Below are 22,045 nucleotides of genomic sequence, written 5' to 3'. Positions count from 1 at the left end.
ATCACAATTTTGATCCTCTGCGGAGGGGATTGCACCCCCGCTTCGGTAGCCCGACGACCTGCGCGTGAAGTCGAGCACTTTACGGTAGAACAGTTTAGCGAGGACCAATACCTCACACCCTCGGTCCCTGCGCAGGCTGATCCAAGTGGTCACCCACCCGCATACTGACTGCAACCACTGATGCTTGACTTCGGTGATCTGCTTCAAAGGATGCATACAATGATACAATACTTATTCACAGGCTGATCAAAGTGGTCACCCACTCGTTCACTGATCACTACCAGTGATGCTTGACTCCGGTGTTCTACTGGGAGCCGTGTTTGACCGCGTCCGACTTCATGGGACTGAAATTTATGAACTAAAATGTAAAACAAATGACATGGAGTGAAAGTAGTAGTTCTACATTTACGTTTTCATGTTTAAGTGACTTTTCGGACATGAATCGAAGATCTACATTGTCACCCACATTGTCCCAGAACAATAGCTTTTAATCAATTCAACGAATTTAATGTGTTCTAAAGTCACTACTGATGTGAAAATTAAATCATTGGAACTAGAATTTATAACAATCGGCTCACCGTAAAAATTCTAGCCCTAGATTTAAGCACTTATTTGAGGATTCATTTGTTTTTGTTACTTCAGAAAACGAACTTGTGACCTTTGTTTTTTCTTATTTAGGCCACGCTGGTGCAAAACGTTACAAGGTTCATCTTGCTAAATGTGTAAAATAATGTTTAGATTTTTAACAGGATAAAGAAAATATTGATCACTTTCACATGAAGGGAAACATTTCGCGGGTTTTTACCGGAAATGTGTTCATAGAATTAAAATAGACTAAACGGATTTCCTTAGTTTTCGCAAATGGTTGTTTTTAACTTAATATTTCCGGCAATCACTTCATATTTGAATGCGAAATAGCATCTACTTACCAAATTGTTTCATATTCTCACTGCCTATACGAAGGTATGGATTTTTTTTTAAATTGTATACTATCTAATTAATAATTATTTGTTTTGTCGCTAATACTTCTATTTAAAAATAATGATTTTGAATCTTGATTTTTTAAACTCTGGCTTATTTGCAAGAAATTTTATTATAATTGACTATAGTAAGCACCAAAACGATAATAGTTTAAAACATCCAAATATTTAAAACAAAATTGTATAAGTCTTACCTCAATATTTTGATTTTTTTTTCTCGATAAATAGTTTACTTATACATTTTCCATCGTGTCATTTAGGATTGTAAGTAATAATAACAATAGCTATAATAATAACTATAGCTGCAATAATATCAGGTAAAATGAATTATTTTAGCTATTCCTTTTCTCGTACATGATCAAGAGCTAAAGTTTTATTTTTTATGTTTAATCTGTGTTATTACGTTAATATCAGTATTTTGTAAAACTATTTATTCTTTTATATATTTCTAATTATAGTGTTTCTAGACATCTTCATCAGAGAGAATAATTTATTTCTCCAATACATTCGACCTCAAAATTTTTTTTTAAAATTGAATTTTTAAGGTATTTTTGTCATTAGAATCTTATATTAAATTATAATAATGTACTTTCATCATAACAAACTGATTGCAATTTTCTTTCATACATGGATTATTAAATATTTTTGACTATATTAAAGTTTCGATTTACGCGGAAGTAAATGATTGGAAATGTGAAATCTAATAATTTTTTATATGTTTATATTAAATATTATCATGAGAATTTGCTATTATTTTACACCAATGCATTGTTTAACATTTGTTTATAGCATTTGCTTATAACATTAACAATTTACTTGAATAAGAAACAAACTTTTAATCATATTTAAATATTGAATTCTTTTTATTCGCTTTTTCTGATTTTTTGTGTTAGATGTGTGTACTTTTTATTGAAATGATCTTTTTTTAAAATTTTTTTTAACTATTTAAATTTTTAAAATTTTTTAACAATGCAAATACTTTTTACAAATATGAGAAGAAAACAACTTATTAAAAATAATTTACATTTTAGGCTTTTCACAGTGGAAAGTATTACTTTTATACCAAATTATATAATAAAAAAAACTTCATTATAAGAGGAGAATTTTTAAATTTTTTTTTTATTAGTAAAGACTAATGCAATTAAAATGTATCGGCATGTATTATACAAAAATGTAAGTCCCGCAGTGGACTGATCGTTAAGGCACGGTTCCCAGCAGATCACCGAAGTCAAGCATCACTGGCTACAGTCAGTGTGCGGGTGGGTGATCACTTGGATTAATCTGCGTAGGGACCGAGGGTGTGCGGTATTGTTCCTCGTTAAACTGTGCTACCGTAAAGTGCTCGACTTCGCGTGCAGGTCGTCGGGCTACCGAAGCGGGGGTGCCATCCCCTCCGCAGAGGATCAAAATTGTGATGGCATGTCTTCGGATCATCCTCCGGGATGTTTCCCAGACCGTCGCCAATAGCCCATTGTGCAGCTCTAGTGCGGCGTAAATTAACAACAACAAAAATGTAAATGTATACACATATTAAAATGTATGGGAATTAGAATGTGAAATAAAAAAAGAGGAAAAGGCTTAAAAGGTAGGTACACAAATGTCACTCGCAAATCAAGTTGAATATTTTCACGCAATTAGATTTTTTAGATAAGAATTATTACGTATAAATAATTTTGATTTTGGCTTGTGGTGATATAATACAAGTTTCGATGAATTCATAAATGCGTGACAACAAATTGGAATTTTTTAAAAGAAATATTAAAAAGCTGGGTTATCCTTTTTTCAATTTTGAAGTATAATGTTTTAAAAATTTACGGAAAACAAAAAACATAAAATTTCAAAATGGGAAGTTTTGAATTCTTAATGCTAGTAACAAAAGATACTGAAGACAAATCATAGGTTGTTTAAATGTGATAAAAATAATTTAAAAATATATTTATAAAGCAAAATATTTTCTGTTATTTTGAAAATTGAAACAATCACATTCCTAAAGTTTTTATTTAAAAAAAAAAGAATCTCGCTGAAGAATTTGGAACAGATACTTTGCATAATAGCACAAATAATTGAGAAAGCAAATGCACTATTTATAAAATCTCAAAACTGTGTACTAGATTCTATTAAGTAACAATATTTTAAAATTTCCTTGTGTTTTACTAAATAAAACGGATTCTCGTAAATTGATTAGTTTGCAAAGTTTGTTTCATAAATATCTCAAACGTAGAATTTCTTTATTCACAATTCCATATTAAGTCGACATGTAAATAAATTTTCCATTGTTAGACAGTTTTTTCCTCCATAAAATTGAATTTCAAAATGTGTATGTTCATTTTTAAATATTATTTTTTAACACACCTGTTATATATTGAGCACACCTATTATGTAATTTTCTTATTTAAAATTTCCTTTAAAATCATATATTTTCATTTTTAAGCATTTTTGAAACACATAAATTTTCCTATATAAAGCTTTATTTACAATTATGTATCTTTTAAAAATATTTTTGAAACACTCAAAATTTTTTGAAAATTGAAGTAATTCGAAATGAGTTTGAAATAAATTAAAAAAAATTTTAAAAAATTAATCAGATTCTCAGTTGGCTACAGTTGATTATTTCGTTGATATCACCTAATTTGCGACCTTGCTTCATTTAATTTATAAAAAATTATCTTTATTTAACTTATAAGTAATTTCATAAATTTCGTAAATTTTATACATCGATAAAAGCTTATTAATTGAGAGTTAACGCGTTATACGGCAGCTATAGAGTGAGTGGAAATATTTAGAGACAAATTACATTATGAGAAATATATTGTGTATAGATTCGATGTAAAAAGTAGAAAATAATTCTCAACAAGATGAAATGGATTTTCAGAATACAAACTTTATTTTTATATCAAATATAATTTAATTTAACGCTTTGATACTTTTCCAGAAATTGATATTGCTGGAAAAAATTTGGAAACAATTTATCAAATTATTTCCAACGAGTGAACAATTGAACAATTTGTCCTTCGAGGATCACAATTGATATAAAGATGATTTATATTCATAAAAAACTAAATTATTGTAAAGAACCGAAAGTTATCTTAACATCGCTGAAAGAAACAAGATGCGACAAGTGAAATGACAGTTATAGAACAAGCGAATCTAAAAAAACAGAAAAAAACAAGTTTTTTTCACCTACGTACAATGTATCAAAAATCAGAATAAAAAATTGAAAATATTCAATGCTTTTCCGCTTCACAAGCTACTTATTAGATGACTCATTTTATTATGAAATCCACTCTTGAGAATGACAATTTCTGACACGAGAGGTCGCTATCGTAAACTTAAAATATAAATAAACTCCTTAATTGAGCTTTGTCATGGAAGTCTGCGTATTTTAGGAGGAAAATTTGTTATTCTTTGGTCAAGATAGTAAGTATTTTAAAATTTATAACAAGTTTGTTTGAAAAAAAGACTGTCTTCTGCTTTACATAAACATTTTTAAAGTAGAAGAGTTATTTGTTTCGTTTTTTTAGTCCAATGGGCGTCGTCAGCCCTAGCGATGCAGGCTCCGGCAGGGCGGACCACAGCACCGGGGCTTCCACAGACGAACATTGTATAGATGGAAATGGAACAAATGAGCATGAAATGGAAACAATGCCAATTGCTGGTGAAGGGAAACCGGTAAGGCAAACTATAAAATTTGAATTCCAAATAAAGTTCTTATAGAATAAAATTTTAAAATTAATTAAAATAAAAATTAAGGATATTTCTTGTTAGTCTTTATAGTGGCAAAACAGCTCTAATGAGCGTTCATAAATTTGATGTAAGATGCGATTTAAAATTTTCGACTTATTCTTTACTTCTCAACACTTTTCCAACATTCTTTAAGACCGAGAAAGCAGCTTCTCCCTTTTAAAAAAATTTTTTTTATATACCAGATTATGATTTTTCTTTTGATTATTTTTGTGAAAACAATTGTGTTTTGGTTATTTAGTTTTTTTAATTTTTACATTTGAAAAAAAAACCCATCTAAATCACAGAATAAAGATAGTAGCTTTTATTTTTTTTCCTTCAAATTTAAGAAAACTTTTCCTCCTCATTGCGGAAACTAAATACATATAAAATACTTTTTTTTTTGTAAAATTTAGAAAAAGAAAAATCCTTTTTTTCCCTTTGACGCAATTTAGAAGCGGATGTTTCCTTTTACATATTTTCTTTCCGACGCTCTAATTACAAGTAAAAGTAAATTTTGGTGTTTTTAATTGTGAAAAACGGTCTAATAGTCACTAAAAAATATGTTAGATAATCAGAATTATATTTGTACTGAAATATAAAATCCAAAAAAAAGAAAAAAATTGTTTGAAATTTCGTTTATATTTTTATTTAATAATTTATCTATACGTAATCGTAATTTCGTAAATTTAAGAAATTTCAATGATGAATAACTGTTTCTCTTAAGTCTAAATAAATTCAAATAATATCAAATTTAAAAATTTGTTTGGAAGTGAGCCGTGTTCGAAAGATTTTACCTTTAACACAGAAAAAGACACTGGTGTCTCATGCTGTATTTCATAATCGAAAATTATTTAAATACTAAATATAATAGTTTCAGCTTATTTTTGCTTAAATTAATACAAAATAATGAAAAAAATATGAAAAGTGTGTTTAATAAAAATTCTGCGTCAAAAGGTTAAAATTAAATATATTTTGAAAATATACAATAGGGGCTAACGTGGGTTGAAATGAAATATACAAATGTGGGCCTAAATTGCTTTAGTACAACAAATTTATTTTAAATCAAATGTGTGATTTAGAAGTGTTGTTTTGATACCTCATTTCTTATGGAATATCGAGCGGTAATAATTTTTTCTTTTCCATTGTCACAATATGTGAAAACTGTTACTAGTAAATATAACATCATAATTAAACTTGAATTATAATTTACATCAATATTAATTTTTAAATATATTAATATTAAGTTTTGAGTGAATAAAATTTGGCAATAACTTATTCAATATTCTTTTTTCTTAACTTTTTTTACCACAATTTATCTATCCTCTTCTTTGCACTATAACTGTTAACGTATATTGTGCAAAGTTTCTTATTCAACTAAAATTTTTTTAAATGAATAATGAAATTCATAACACTCAGGAATGTGATTATAACGTACAAAAATTTAAGGTATTTTTGAGGTTTATACGAGGTTTGCTTTGAGGCCCCAAGGTGTATGAAACTATGACTCGCACTTGAGGTGGATGGAAATCTACTTTAGAGCAACCAGTTTAGAGAGATTGTTTTTGAGGTGCACCAATTACGTTTTATACACTTCAAGCAAACACATATAATTTGAGGTGTGAAGAATTTCAGTAAATGAGGTGGCAATTGAGGCTACTAGTGATTAGACAGGATTAAGATAGCGAATGAGGTTACTAGTGATTAGGCAGATTAAGATAGCGAATGAGGTTGCAATTGAGGTTACTAGTGATTAGGCAGATTAAGATAGCGAATGAGGTTGCAATTGAGGTTACTAGTCATTAGGCAGATTAAGATAGCGAATGAGCTTGAAATTGAGGTTTTGAGGTTACTAGTGATTAGACAGATTAAGATAGCTTTTTTTTATAAATTTCCTTATTAATTTGCTATTTAAAATATGTAAACACTTTTTCACTTTATTTATTGATAAAGGTATAAAAATATACACTGCAGATAAGTAATTGCAAAGCACCTAATGCATACTTCTTTCGGTAATAACGCACGAGAATTAATATCAAGGCAAAATATAAATAATATTACTATTATGTTTATAAAATATGATAAATGTTTGGTATCTATTATCGAGAACCTAAAAAAAAACTTCAAAATTAATGCGCAAAACTTGTGAAGTTTTTAAATGACAAAATTGTGTAATTACCAAAAAGTTATATTTATTATTGTTATTTATTCAAGTTTTCTTAATGCTTATTTACAAAATTATGAGATATAAGTTTGACTTGTTTTGTTTAAAAATATCCAAAAGAGTTTTTGGGTGAAAATTTTATTTGCATCAATAGAAATGTTCTTGTTTAAAAAAACAATGTAGTGGAATGTCTATTCTGTGATTAGTTTCGTTTCCTTGTAGTGAAATGCCTTATTACTGTAATTAAATAGGTTTCTCAAGTTTCACTTCGTTTTTTGAAACGACCATCTGTTACAGTCAAGGATTTTTATCTTTCATAATCATTAGTAGTTCTCCATACCGTTCCAAATCATTTCAAATAGTTTTTGTATACCTTATACTTAGAAAAAAGAATCTTACTTTCAGGTTTATTCACGTGACGATTGTAATGTTTTTCAAAAATTTATTATTTTTGCTTATTTTAATACAATTCATAAAGTTCATAATGTTATTGTAACGCTTCTGTCGTTACAAGTTTATTTTAGAAAATAGTTTTTTTTTAACTTAAAAAAATCTTTTTTAAAAAAAAAAATTTCACGAGGCGATTATAATATTATTTACGCTTAGCTCAGAAATTTTGATATTTGAAACTAATTTATTTTTCCGTTAGTATTTGTTACGTTTTTGTCATCACAATATTTTTAAAGCTTAAAATAATGTGCCAGCTTTTCATTTTAGAGAACAAAAAAAAAACGCTATATATATCCCAATGCGTAATATTGCGAGGGTTAATATCAATGGGAAATAACAAAAGAAAATCATATATTTCGATACCATTGCTAATAAAATAAACAATAAGCAATAACTTTTCTTTCTTTATTTTTTCCATTCTGTTTATTACTTTTTACTGTTGGTGGAATAAGATGGTTACCGGTTCTCAATCACTAATTCTAACTGTAAGAAACTGTGAAGGAAGTTTAATGTTTTGCATCTATATCTCAAATTGAAAGAGTTTTTTTTTGGGGGGAGGAGAGAAGTTGTATTCTGAGAAATGAAATTTTTTTTATTGTTTATTTTTTCAGGAAACATAAGAGCTATACTGCGTTTTCTGTATTGATCCCCTTAAGTATACATTTTTAGAATCTTTCCCAGAAAAATTTTCACAATGGGGGCAACAAATTAATATTTTATAAACTTACAAAAAATATGAAGAGCAGTTTATTTTCCAGGTTGAACATGAAGATGTCTCTAATCAGTCACTGCTCACTATTAAAAATTAAACAGTGGTAGTAAATTTATCTTTAAAAATAACAAAATATTTAAATTTCAACAATCACTTTATGTTAAAAATGAGCAGTTACCAGTTTTAAATAAAAATATAAGTTTTACGCAGAATTAGGGCCGCAAATGAATATTTAAGCGAAGGAGAAACAAATATGACATTGAATTGCAAGAAGGAAAGACGTGATGAAAAACCATAAAATCAGATTGATTGCCTGATTAAACTTGGGGGTATTTTCAATAATTACCTACAACTTCTCTCGATTTACTCCGGGAATAAAGCAGTTTTGGGACTGAGGTAGGCTTGAGAATCTGATTTGGGTCAGGAAAGTCCGGAGATAGATCCTCGACTCTATGACCCACCGACTACTTGAGATTTACGTGCTCGTAAAATCTGTGGTATCGGTCCTGTGATCGGTCGCTGAGCAGTATCATGAGAAAATTTTCTTTCCCTTTAGATCTATGTCAACACTGTGGAAGTGACATCACAAATGAGTGGTGCTGCCATCTATTCCGGAGATTCTAAGCTAAGACAAACTTTCACCCTTGCGGCGCTCTCTTGTCATACGAAAGGCACACCTTCCTGACTTAATTCGTAAAGACCAATAATTGGTGTGCTTAGCTTGCTCAAGTGTCATAAGAAACAACATCAAGCTGCTTTTTTTTTTAAAATTTTGTTCCACTTTCCTCGTTAGCGATTCCTTAGATTTTGATAGCAGTTTTGTATTTTCTTAACTTAAATATCAATATTATACTTGCACATTACGGGAAACCTTGTGTAGCCAACTGCACCTTATAACTAAAGTCTGCATATTTAAGAAAATCTTTATTATTTTTTATTGAATACTTACGTTCATAAAATTTAAATTTTTTTTTCAGAATGTACCAATAACTAAGCTGCGAAAACCATTGGATAACAATGTTTATTCGACGAAAAAAACTGTTGCCCAAGGAATGATGGACATTGCTTTACTTACTGCGAATGCTTCCCAACTTAAACTGCTTTTAAAATATAATCAAGATAAAAGTCCTATTTTTTTCATTCATGTCTCTTGTATCTGCATCTCCATAGCTCTACAGGTAATATGATTTTTAAGTATATGCAATCTGCAAGCTAATTCAACGAAACTTCCTACATAACTTTTGTTCTAATGATAGGAACTTCACTTATTAAGAAACAATCTAAATTAACTATTTAGCGCAAAAGATAACTTATTTACAAAAAAGACGCAAAAAAAGTAATATTTTTATACTAAACATTTATATTTTTGACTGATTTTTTTTAAATAAGCGTCATTGAACAGTCGACCCAATCTGACTTATGACTACTAACGTTCAACTCCGTAGCCTAGTAATTTTGAACCCAATCCAGAAGACGAGTGAACTCTTGGATCAAGTATTGGGATAAATTTGACTACGTAGAGGACTTAATGATGGAATTAACCCTCATTTGCGTAACATGGAGAGGAAATCCATGAAAACATTAACCCGGTTATCCCGACGGCAAGGGAACTCGTAACCCATGATCCGTCTACCACTGAGGATATTTCACGTCAACACTGTGGTCGGTGCAAACCGGGTGCGGATGTAGTATAGATTTTTTTTCCTTCTAGACTGATTCTGGATGTTTGAGAGGTAGCTGCACTTTGAATGATATAGACAGAATAGTTTAGCCATGCGAGCGGTCGATGCCCCTAAATTTTATGTTTAACTTTTCTTTTTGTTGCATATTTGGAAGTTTGTGTACAAATAAAAAATTTTTTGAATTTCTTCTGAAACTTAACCTTAATTGATAATTACCTACTTTAGTGATAATCAAAAGCCTATTAGTTTTTTTTTTATTATTTTGAACTGTAAGGTAGGTATTCAAATTTTTCATGATCTTAAACAACTTAATTTTAAAAAGCGAAATCTGAAATTTGAGCAAAATCAACAGAACAGTTTTAATTTAAATTTATTAAAACTACTTTTTTGAAGTTATTTTCTTAGAAACTAGATCCTGTGATGGAAAATTAGGTTATTTAATGAAACTATTCGTCGAATATATATTTTTTAAAAATATGGCAAGAAAAGACTAGGAATTTTAGTTGTTCACTCTTCTTAAGAAAAACTTGGAAGATTTTGTGTGTTGGCTTGAAAAAAAAATTGGTTTATGCAGTTTAGATTGGGGTTCCGTATAAGTATCGCTGCATCAGGATCAGGAATACGAATCAATAAAAAATAGGTATTATTATTAATAGAAATTTTTGTTGTAGTTCAAAACAGTCTGATTACAAAATACACGTTTGCATTAAGCATGATTAAGGTGGTCTTAACAAAAAAGAATAAAAATGTCTTTGTTCTAAACAATGGACAAAAAGTCATTCTGCTTGCATAGCTTATCATACAGATTTTAATCATTTATCATCTCCTCTCTCTTAAAATTTCAATCAATAAAAACTAATTAAAGAAATGTTTTAGAACATCTTTAGTTTTAGAATCTTTCAACATTTTCGTAAACATCTATTCAACAACTATATTTATAAATGTAACATTATTTATTCTATTTGGTGTGGTGTAATTTTTTTAATTTTGGAAGATCTCAGAATATAAAAATTTTTTAATGCTAAGTTATAAATAAACCTTTAGAATTAATTACCTCTATCATCCATTGTTTGTCTTTTTTTGCAAATAAATTTGTTCAAATTTCCAACTTTTTTATTAATTTATTTGTTTTGTCCTCGTAAGTAACTATATTTATGAAAACTGCAAGACTTTTAGGATGAACAGACGAGCTATTGTTGAATTTTTAACTCAATCTAAAAAATGTGACTTAATTATTTGTATGTTATCGAAATTCTGATGTATATAACGTTTTTTTTCTTTTTCTTTAAAAAAATGGAAATCTTTATAAGAGGGTTAAACTGAAAGTTTAGTAAGCTTTAATTAATGTTAGTAATTTTACGTCAATTTGCTTCCTGGGGTTTATCTATGGATCACAAATCCGATATCATTATTTTTACTATTCCAATAAAGTACCCGAATTAATAAAGAAAATGAATGTTGAATCTAACAAACGTGTTTTAATACTTTGTTTTTAATGTAGCTACGCTCTTACAATAATGAACAATGTTAAAATACCAATTCAACATTGCAATTCAACATAAGAAGTATCAAAAAGATATGAAAACTTCATTACTTTTTTTTCTCATTTTGTAATATGAAGACACTATAAAATGGTCGTAAACTAAGTTCAAAATATGCATTAGAAAGTAAACAACTATGTCTATTAAAATATATAGAAATTTTTGTATTTAAAGTTATAGAAATATATTAAATGTATCTATGAAACCTTTCTTGAACTAATGGAGAATCCTGTGTAAGCAGTATTTTATCTATTTCAGTGATTTGACTTGATTATTATAACTATCATTATAAGTATGTCTAAATCAATAACTTGTTTTAATAAAATTTGTATGGAAAGTATGCATTTACCGAATTTTTTTTTATCAAGAAATTGAATCGAATTTAGATAATCTTTGCAGAAAAATGGTTGAAAAAATAGTTTTCAATTTTTATAATTTTTTTTTTTAGTTTGATTCGCGGCTTGTGGCAATTATTCTGTTAATAACCTGTTTTAAATTAATCTGTTAATAACCTGCTGTTTACGTAACTGTATTTTTCTTTTTTAGATCGTCGTCGGTGTGATGTTAATCGTAAATTCTCGCTATGACATCAACAGACTTTCCCATCATACAAGAGCTGATCTTATAAACAATTTAACTGTTATTGGTGTCTTTCTTATAACAGTAGTGAATGTGATTGCATCTTCTTTTAGTGATTCTTCTTGATTATAGTTTCTTTTAACTATTTTTAATCAGTAATATGTAATTAATATACACTTAACATGTTTATTTGAATTCTCAAAGAATTTTTGTGATAATTATTTATAATAAATTGTTTCTTGTCTTTGTTAAAAATTGATGCTTATTGCTTGAGCTTTGATTCTCTATTTATAATTAAGATTGTAGTGGTAAATATATCTGCGTATGTGTGTGGGTAATTGAAGAGTTTAGTTAGTGGATGAAGGTTCTTAGCGGAATTTTTTAAGAAATTCACATAAGTGGTATCTTATTTTCATTTTATCTAACTAAAAAAATATTAGTTTATTTAACCTAGTCGTTAAATTTCAGTCAATAAAGGTACTAAGTGACAGTATTTGAGTGTTTTTGGAGTGGAAAAAGCTTTCAAAAGCACTTGGTAACAAACAGTTGACTAAACTCAACCCGATTTATTCGAAAGACCTGTTTTTACGTGATTCGGAAAGGTTTGGATTATTGTAATAATTTTTACGAACACAAAATTATCATTCACATACTCCCTATAATGAAAAATATTTTGAGCCTAAACCTGTTTAAATAAAAATATTAATTCTAACACAAATATTAGTTTTGCTATTAAAATAACAAAAGAGCGAAAAACCAAATTATGTAACCATGTGATAAATATCATTGATCTATATTAAATTATTTAATATCACTGACCTTGTATGATTATTTCGTGTAAGAGTAGCTACTGAAAGGAAAAAAAAATATTAACCGTAAATATACCAATTAATCTAAAACCTTAACTATATTAAATAAACTTAAATTTACTAATTAATACCTCCAATTTAATATATTAATTAGTGCTGACAATATTTTAAGTTATGAAATCAGACACAAAATCTTCTTTCTCTGAATAAACATACCCTTTTTTCGACAGTTTTGGTTTATTGACTCACAAAATATGGGGGTAGACGCAATATGAAAAATTAGGTCCTAATAGTTTGGTAAAGAGAGCAATCGAGAGTTGGACCCTTAATGTCAATTTTACTTTTTGCGTATTACGCCATATCTCTGGAACATTTTAGGCAAATTAAAAAAATTTTGTTTCCAATTATAAAACTTGTTTGCATTAAGGTAATTCCATGCAAAAAGTAATTTGTACTGATTAGAATTTCTTTTATTTAATTTAATGATTGTCTACAAAATTTTGAATTATAAAACATAAAATTTTTTACATTACTGTAAAGAATATAATTTTATATGGCAAAAACATTTATTGAAGGAATCTGTCAAATAGTTTCGTAAAAATTAAATTTTAAATCTGCGACTTTTCAAAATGTAATAACTAAGAAACTACACCAATTTTGCCCAAATTTCCTATTTTGCTACATAAAATTACATTTTTTAAAATTACGTAAAAAATTTGCATACCATACAATATTCAAAATTTTTTCAACTATTAAGTTAAAAGAATAATAAAAAATTATTAAAAAATATTTTTTGCATTAAATTATTTTTGGATAAACGAATTTTATAATTGTAAGCAAACATATTTCAATTTGTTTAAAAATTTCTCGAGAGCCAATAAGCGATGAGAAGTATGCAAAAACATAAAATTGATATTATTGGGTCCAAACTTTCGATCGCTCTCCTGACCAAACTGTTAGGACCATAAATCCCAGATTGCGGCTACCTCCATTTTTTGAGAGTCATAAATCCAAATTTATTGAAAGAAAAGGCGTGTTTATTCAGAGAAAGTACATTTTTTGTGTTTGATTCCGTATATTAAAATATCGTCTGCATTAATTGACATCTTTAAGGTGAGGTCTTCGAGACATTGAGTCTTAGTACGCGAAAATTCGATCATTATATCAAAAGTTATTCAGTGTATTTCAAATTATTTTTTGCGCATTTACAAAGTTTGTAGTGCTTTATGCTGTGTCAATAGAAGGTTTTTGCATAAAGTTTGTCTTATGTAAACCGTTTTAATAAGCTTATTTTTTACTTACCGACCACATGATTTCTAAGGAAATTTTTGATTTTACTATTTTATTTTATAATCATCGTTAAACAGCCGACCCAATTTTATGGGTTTACGACTACTAGTGTTCAACTCCGTTGTCTTGTAATTTTGAACCCAATCCAGAAGACAAAGGAACTCCTGGATCGAGTATTGGGAGAAATTTGCTTTCGTGGAAGACTTTTTTATGGAGCTGACCCGCATTTGCGTTACATGGAGAGGAAGACCACGAGAACCTCCCATGGTTAGCCTGACGGCAAGGGGACTCTAACCCATGATCCTTCTACCACTGAGGATATTTCATGTCAGCACTGTGGTCGGTGTAAGTCGGATGCGGAATTCGTATCGACAGGGATTCGAACCCGGTTCGCCGCATTGGAAGGCGAACTCTCTGTCCCCTGAGCCATCGCGGCTCACTATCCTCTTATTCGAAGATTCTACAGTCCCGCAGTGGACTGATCGTTAAGACACGGTTCCCAGCAGATCACCGAAGTCAAGCATCACTGGCTGCGGTCAGTGTGCGGGTGGGTGACCACTTGGACCAGTCTGCGTAGAGACCGAGGGTGTGCGGTATTGGTCCTCGTTAAACTGTTCTACCGTAAAGTGCTCGACTTCGCGTGCAGGTCGTCGGGCTACCGAAGCGGGGGCGCCATCCCTTCTGCGAAGGATCAAAATTGTGATGGCATGTCTTCGGATCATCCTCAGGGATGTTTCCCAGACCGTCGCCAATAGCCCATTGTGCAGCTCTAGTGCGACGTAAATGAACAAATCAATCAATTAAGATTCTACAATTCTCTAGGGTTACGCAAAAATCATGAATATGTCAATTGCGAAAATTAAAAATTCGTATATTTCCTGTGGTGCCGAGAATGCGATTGCAGCTGTTGTTAGAAGATATACAGAAATTAAAAGTTTGCATAATTACAAAATTCAACTTGAAATAATATTCGCAGGGATGTTCAAATGATCTTTAACGTTAACTGGAGGCAAACCTATAACCTTCATAGTTAAGTCTATTTTAGATGAGTGGCAACTAATATGATATTGTCTTGGTCTTTCCACCACATACTTTGGAGCTTGGGAATAGTAGGCTTGATTCCATTACTTCTTAGCCCTTTTTTTATATCTATATTTCAAGTTAAACATAGTCCAATGAATTGGAAAGTCGAAAAACCTATGCCGGTTAAATAAAAATGGATCTTAAAAATGTTAAATCAGAAAAACCGTTGTGCAGCTTTAGCGTGACGTAAATAAAGTACCAACATATCTTGTTAAAATAAAGGGTGCAAACTAAATTAGAGTTGCTGGTATTTATTTCAAAATATTGGAAATGGATGGTGAATTGAATAATGTAAATTGCAGTAGGAAAAAAAATGTACCACCCTGAATGACCTTTAATCTGATGATCGGATCTTTACGTTCTAGAACTCGAACTTAATCGATCGATGGGGTGATCTCAAATATGCTTATAATTATAGCAAGCGATATTTTAAGTTAGAAAATCAGACACAAACACCTACTTTCTCTGAATAAACATAACTTTTTTTTGATGGATTCAGATTTCTGTCCCCCAAAGCACAAGGAGCAGCCGCAATATGGGAAATATGGTCCTCATAGTTTGATCAGGAGAGCGATTCAAAGTTTGGATCCCGTAATGTTAATTTTACTTTTGCGGGCTTCACTATATCTCGAGATTATTTTAAACGAATTAAAAAAATTTAGATACAAAATTTTAAAATTCGTTTATCCAAAGATAATTCCAATCGATTTTTCCTGTTGATACCAACATTTTCCCACAGTAAACTCGGTAAAGTGTCAGAGAGAAAAAATATTCTCCTGAAGAAAGCAGAGTTTTTTTAAGCCTCCAGACGGCCACTACCTAACAGTATATTGAATATTTTTATTGTCGTTTATTGTGTGCAATGAAATAAATATAGCTAAGTTGACAACATACACAGGGTGTTTGAAAAATTCAAAATTTCATCTATCTTTAGAAATGCGAATTAAATTGAAAGTCAGAACAAAAAACATGTGAGGCATTTTCTCAAATGGACTTAAGGGTTTTGCCATTTGCTTCTTCCATAGAGTTGTAATCACAAAAAAAAATTTAAAAATTCGTGAGAAAAGCACTTGAAATTGCAATAACCTTATAAGAAATTGGAATTTCGACAAAAGCAGATGGTTATTTCATAAATGAAAATTGCGTGTTGATTGGTAAATGTAGTATTTTCTATCAAATGTCGATTCCTCATTCATAATTTTATTTTAAATTATAATAATTGATTTACAATAAACGTATGACTTAAATTCTGTTTGAATAATATTAGTAACAATCATGTAAGCATTAAAAATAATTCAACCGGAAAAAATATTTCAAAAATCCTCTCTTTCTCTTCTTTACTCTCTCTAAGGACTTAGAAGTTGAGAAACATGAGACAAAATTTAATTGAACAAATGAAACTAAAGTTTAATGACACACTAACTAAAAAAAAATATTTCCTTCTATTTCTTTATTCACATTCAGCTTGAGAATATCATCTCAAAGCTGTCGCCAAAATTGGCAAACCGGCTATCAAATTATCACAGTCAATACAGCAACCCTCTCCAATGGTTCTCCAGAGAAAGTCTAAACCGCGAAGAGTTCAAAATAGAATGACACGATAGTCCAGTTCGATCGGGGAGAACAAAAACTATTTTTTGAAATGGAAAAATAAATATTACTTACTTCGTCCAAATTACAATCTCTAGAAAATTTGAGACAATTCAAGCTATGGCAAATTTAGTTAATATTCTTCTACAGAAAAATGACAGTACTGTGGATTGGGGATTCCTTTTGGCTACAGACCTGGAAAATCAGATGATTATCAAAGAAGTGAGTATTTTACCATGCTTCATTTAACAGTTTGATTTTTTATCTGATTACAAATGTGTGACGAGTACTTTTCAACACATACTTCTTCATTGGCGCTACTAAAAATGATTATTCTTTAAATGTTCGTTACTTTTCACGTCAAAATAAGAAGTAAACAAATATTTTGAATGGGATGAGTGCATGCTATTATTTTAAAATTTCTGTTGTTTATAATATATAAAAGTCTAATTTATTCACTAGGGATATTTATTGAAAGATAAGGGCATTAAATATGTTTATTTGAAAGTAAATGTCAACATTTTTCATTTCAATTAAGCTTCATTTTACTCTTCAACACTTCTGTCCAAGCTAAAACATTGTTTTGTATTTAAACGCTTGTATAATATAAGTATTTTATATCTATGTATTTTTTGCATTAGTATTAGATATATATTGATATTACATAGTCAGTATAATGTATAAGATAAGCAATATTATAAAAATAAAGATTAGCAAGAAAGCAGCAAATCTCTATTAAAATTATTACACACTTTTCATTCTTTCCTTTTTTTCCCATTAAGATAGCATAAATAAGTTATAAAAGAAAATATTCTAAATATATAAAAATTACACGAATTATTTATCGAAACTCTCTTATTTCCCAAATTTTTGACAGTATAAACACTGAAAGTTTATGAAAGATAACATGCATTTATTTATTTTGAGATATAAAGCTGTGAACGAGGTTAAAACTCGAAACTGTTTCGATATATTTTTTTTGTTTTAGTTTCAAAATTTAATATTTCTACATCTTAGTTTTTATATTTTGTTTGTATATTCTATAATATAAATAACTTGAAATGTATAATCAAGTTAAAATACAATCAAATATCTGTGAATAATGTCGGATATATTGTATAAACAATATTGGCTACTCTGACAAAATCTACAAAAATTTCATTACTGTGCCAAATTTAAGATTAAGTGAAATTTAAATTTTCTTATTTAGCCCACTTTTAGATTTTCATGAAAAGAACTTTAAAATTGATATAACATATTATATTTATGATTTAAAACAAATTTCCGAAAAAAAAAACTATACCATTTTCAAATTTTTTTAAGAACTTAACTACATTAATTTTTTTATAAATCAGTTGTACCGTTGATAAGTTTTTAGATTTATCGTGAAAATTGTTTGTACTTTTACAAACTCCAATTAGATGAAAATGTTTTGAAATATTTTAACTACATAATACTCTTAAATTTGAGATGTAAATGATACAAATTCACTCAGTATTATGGAAAGATTAGGTTTCTCCAGCTGCATCATAACATGGAGAGTTGTACAAAATGTTGTTGGTTATAATGAAATAAAATTTTGCATTTATGCTAATATGCAATTATGATTATAACTGTAATTAAAATTATATGTCATTATTATATGCTATAGGTAGAAGACTATTACTTATAATCTTAATCATTACAACCTGTAATAGTAAATGATCAATTGACTTGCACTCTTAAATCATGAATACTTGAAACCGTTGCTAATGATTACTTATACTATGATTGCAATTTTTAGAATTTCACAATTTAATTATTAGTTTCTAAAATGCTATCAAGATAACAAATAGTGAATTAAAAAATATAATAAAGCAGGTTGTCCAACTTTTATTCGTGGAATTTTTATTTAATCCTGTAATTGAATCATAAATCAATCAATTTCAGTTTTAATTTAATTCAAATAAATTTTAATTTTGTAAATTAAACGAAATCTCAGTTATGATTGCTTGTAGTTATGATTACAGTTTTTAGAGTAATTCAGCAATTTAATTGGGAAGGTTTTAAGATACTATCAAAATAAAAGAAATATTGAATTAAAAAATATATTTAATCAGGCTCTTTTATTTATGTTTTACTCTTGGATTTCTCCATTAATCTAACAACTGAATCATAAATCAATGAATTTCAATTTTAATTTAATTCAAATTACAATTTTAGTTTTATAGATTACTTGAAATCGTAGATAAGGATTGTTTGTAATTATGATTACAGTTCTTAGAGTAATTCAGCAATTTGATTGAGTAAGTTTCAAAAATGCTACCAAGATAACAAAAGTGAATAAAAAAGAAATTTAATAAATCAGGTTGTTTCGTTCATTTTTTATTCTTGGAATTTTCATTTAGTCTTGTAACTGAAATCATAAGTCAATTCATTTCAATTATAATTTAATTCAAATCAATTTGAATTTTGCAGATTACTTGAAATAGTAGATAATGATTGCTTGCAGTTATCATTACAGTTTTTAGAGTAATTCAGCAATTCAATTGAGTAGGTTTTAAAATGCTACTCAGCTAAAAATTAAATGAAAATCGCTATCGTGAATTAAAAAATATAATAAATCAGGTTCTTTTGCTCATCTTCCTTCTCGGATTGCCTTCATTATTCTTGGATTTTTCTTTCAATCCTGTAACCAAATCAGATATAGGCACCGATAGTAAAATTCCGTGTTTAAATTTGGCTTTTAATACTAAGAAATCGAATTAAATATAGTGAAATAAAAAATCAATTCCTTTTTATAATCTATTAGTTATATATTTTTTATACAAATATATAACTAATTCCATTTTTTTAATTTTATTGATAATGTAATTTTCTTAAATTTTCTGTTCACTAAAAATCACCAGGGCTCGAAAAACTCCTTCTCAAAAGCAACATACCATTAGTTGCTTTTATCTTTAATATTAATTAGTCGTGCGTAGAATTTCATCAATGAAACGATTACATAACCATCTGTGTACTATCTTTAAGAGTTGAAGAGAAAAAGATCGCCGCAATCTGTCTGATAAAAGCATGTTTACATTCATTTGTGTCAGTATTGATTGATGTATACTCATTATGATATGCAAATTTGACCCAAGGTCAATCTCAAGTTAAATTTAGTTTAGAGAGATTTAATTACTAGTTTTTTTAATCTGAAATAATTCTTTTTTATTTCTTTCCTTTTTCTACAATACGTTAAAAAATTAAGTAAGGAATTGAAAATGCCACTTCATCATATAACACGATTAAAGTAGTTTATATTTCATAAAATATTTTTTTCCATTTTTAAGTTTTATGTTTTTCAACTGAAAAGAGTATTATTTTCATTAATCATGTAATTTAAAACAGTTTTGTATTTATTTATCTAGAGCCCTTAAACTAAACTAAATTAAACTCAGTGGCGCGACAGCCCATAGAGGGCCAAGGCCTACTGTGCCCATCTCAGTTTTCTTGGGCTCTGGGGTGAAGGAGCAGATGTTCCGGTCAGGTGGTAAGCCGAATGAGGAACCCCCCAGTGTTTAGTTACCAAGCATGCTTGGTACTCATTTATCGACCCACTGAAGGGATGAAAGGCTGAGTCAACCTTGCCCGGCCCGAAGATCGAACCCAGGACCTGTGGCGCGGGAGCGCGAAGCGCTACTACTCAGCCACCGGGGGTCAGTGGCCCTAACTAGACCTAGTATATATTTCGGATATTTACCGTAGTGACTATGTGATTGTCGTCATTCATCGGTGGAAGTCAATAACTACCTATTTCGGTCGTTCACAGTAACGTATATATTACATCGTTTAGACGCAACGAATGTCAATCATTTTCTTTACATTAAAAAGAAAAAAACAATTACATTGTATTTTTTTTTTGTCGTATGCGTGTTTAGGCAGTGGGGATGCGATTGTTCCTGTTTGTTGTTGTTGTTCATTTACGTCGCACTAGAGCTGCACAATGGGCTATTGACGACGGTCTGGGAAACATCCCGGAGGATGATCCGAGGACATGTCATCACAATTTTGATCCTCTGCTGAGGGGATGGCACCCCCGCTTCGGTAGCCCGACGACCTGCACGCCAAGTCGAGCACTTTACGGTGGAACAGTGCATTGATGCATTATAGTTGATAGGAATGTTTTTACTTCGGCAAGATAAATGAAAACAATAATGGAAATGTATCATTAATCATTATTTTGAGATAAAAGAACACGTTCACCTTACACACTGTAAAGTGGCATTCAGGACTCGACTTAGCTTGATTGGGGCCCGGGGTGAAAATTTCCTTGGGGCCCTCCTTTGCTTTACTACTTTAGTTAAGAAGAACCGAACTTTATGATGGGGTTTAAATTTTTCACCTCATCATACATTAAATTTTTCATCACCATGCGTTATCATTCGATATTTGGGTCAATTTTCACAGTCTTGCAAATGAAATTAATTAATCAAGAAAATATTTGACAATTTGTGAGAATTTTGAGAAAATACAACTTATAATTGATTATTGTGATTTCTCAGTGTTGCGAAAATCTAACAGAATCCACTAAATACGATGCAACTGAGTTTTTCGTAGTTGCGATTAGCAGTTATGATGGCTCAATTAAGCCAATCAAAAGCGATACGTTTACAAAAATCCGTATTTTTGTAACCGTATCGCAGTTTGCGATGTGTAAAAATATAGGTTTTTGATTGGGCAAATTTCTTCATCGAAATTGCGAAAATTCAGCTGAATTCCGCCCTAGAAAGCCATTGATTTACGAAATATAGATTTTCTGTGTTCTTACGACAGATTAATGAAACAAAACTGACGAATAAAAACTGACGAACAACTATTTAACATAAAACTGAAGACTTTAACACTTTACTGATATTTTTTTTAAAAAAAAGTTCAGGAAGAAAATTTAAAATAAACTTTCTATTTAATTTGGGGCCCCCACTGTTGTGAAGGCCCGGGGCAGACCTGTATGCCCCTTAGTCAGACTCTGGTGGCATTTGTAAGCATCAAATGAAACTGCTGCTGCACATGTTTTGAAACAACTTACATTCTTTGTTTTGAAGCAACTTACATTTGTTTCAAAACAATGACGATGGTTATAAAAGTAGATATATTTCTAGTGCTAGAAAAGCCCATTTTACAAAACTTACCAGAACTGAAAGAGGAAACAAAAGTGATTTGAAACAGAAAACGGAAAGTTAGCAACGAAAAATGCAAAATCAAGGTGAAAAACTAGAAAACCTGCAGTGGCCAAGAGAGGAAAATTAGGGTAAAATGCATTTTTCACACTAATTTGCTGTTTTTGAGTTCTCATAACATGTCGATTTTAATTTCCATCTTCATTAGTTTGAAACAAATAAAATTTTTGAATCAAGCATTTTTTATGCTTCAAGCTTTTTGGAGTTTTAATTTAATTCAATGTCGTGTAGTTCAAAGAGCATA

At 29.6% G+C, this 22,045-nt stretch overlaps 2 protein-coding genes across 3 annotated transcripts in view; both read left to right on the top strand.

Moving 5' to 3' along the window:
* The first annotated feature begins 395 nt into the window (after positions 1–395).
* On the top strand, positions 396–12,083 carry LOC107445777 (ninjurin-1). Of its 2 annotated transcripts, none has more exons than XM_021147592.4 (4): positions 396–963; positions 4,502–4,649; positions 9,004–9,204; positions 11,796–12,083. In XM_021147592.4, the coding sequence occupies exons 1-4, from the start codon at positions 908–910 to the stop codon at positions 11,952–11,954; spliced, it is 564 nt and encodes a 187-aa protein (XP_021003251.3). In that variant the 5' UTR covers positions 396–907; the 3' UTR covers positions 11,955–12,083. The 2 variants fall into 2 exon arrangements, with proteins under 2 accessions (XP_021003251.3, XP_015915746.3); XM_016060260.5 differs by lacking the exon at positions 396–963 and adding an exon at positions 4,259–4,397.
* Positions 12,084–16,517: 4,434 nt separating this feature from the next.
* LOC107438874 (uncharacterized) overlaps positions 16,518–22,045 on the top strand; it is a 74,310-nt gene continuing 68,782 nt past the window's right edge. The window contains exon 1 of the mRNA XM_087150322.1: positions 16,518–16,822. Within this exon, the coding sequence (XP_087006448.1) occupies positions 16,721–16,822 (102 nt within the window). The 5' untranslated portion in view covers positions 16,518–16,720. The remainder of the gene's footprint in view (positions 16,823–22,045) is intronic.

The sequence above is a fragment of the Parasteatoda tepidariorum genome, chromosome 8, assembly GCF_982258835.1.
Source record: "Parasteatoda tepidariorum strain Cologne lab strain chromosome 8, Ptep-v5.0, whole genome shotgun sequence".
Taxonomy (NCBI): Eukaryota; Metazoa; Arthropoda; class Arachnida; order Araneae; family Theridiidae; genus Parasteatoda; species Parasteatoda tepidariorum.
This window is presented reverse-complemented; position numbering and strand designations above follow the sequence as displayed.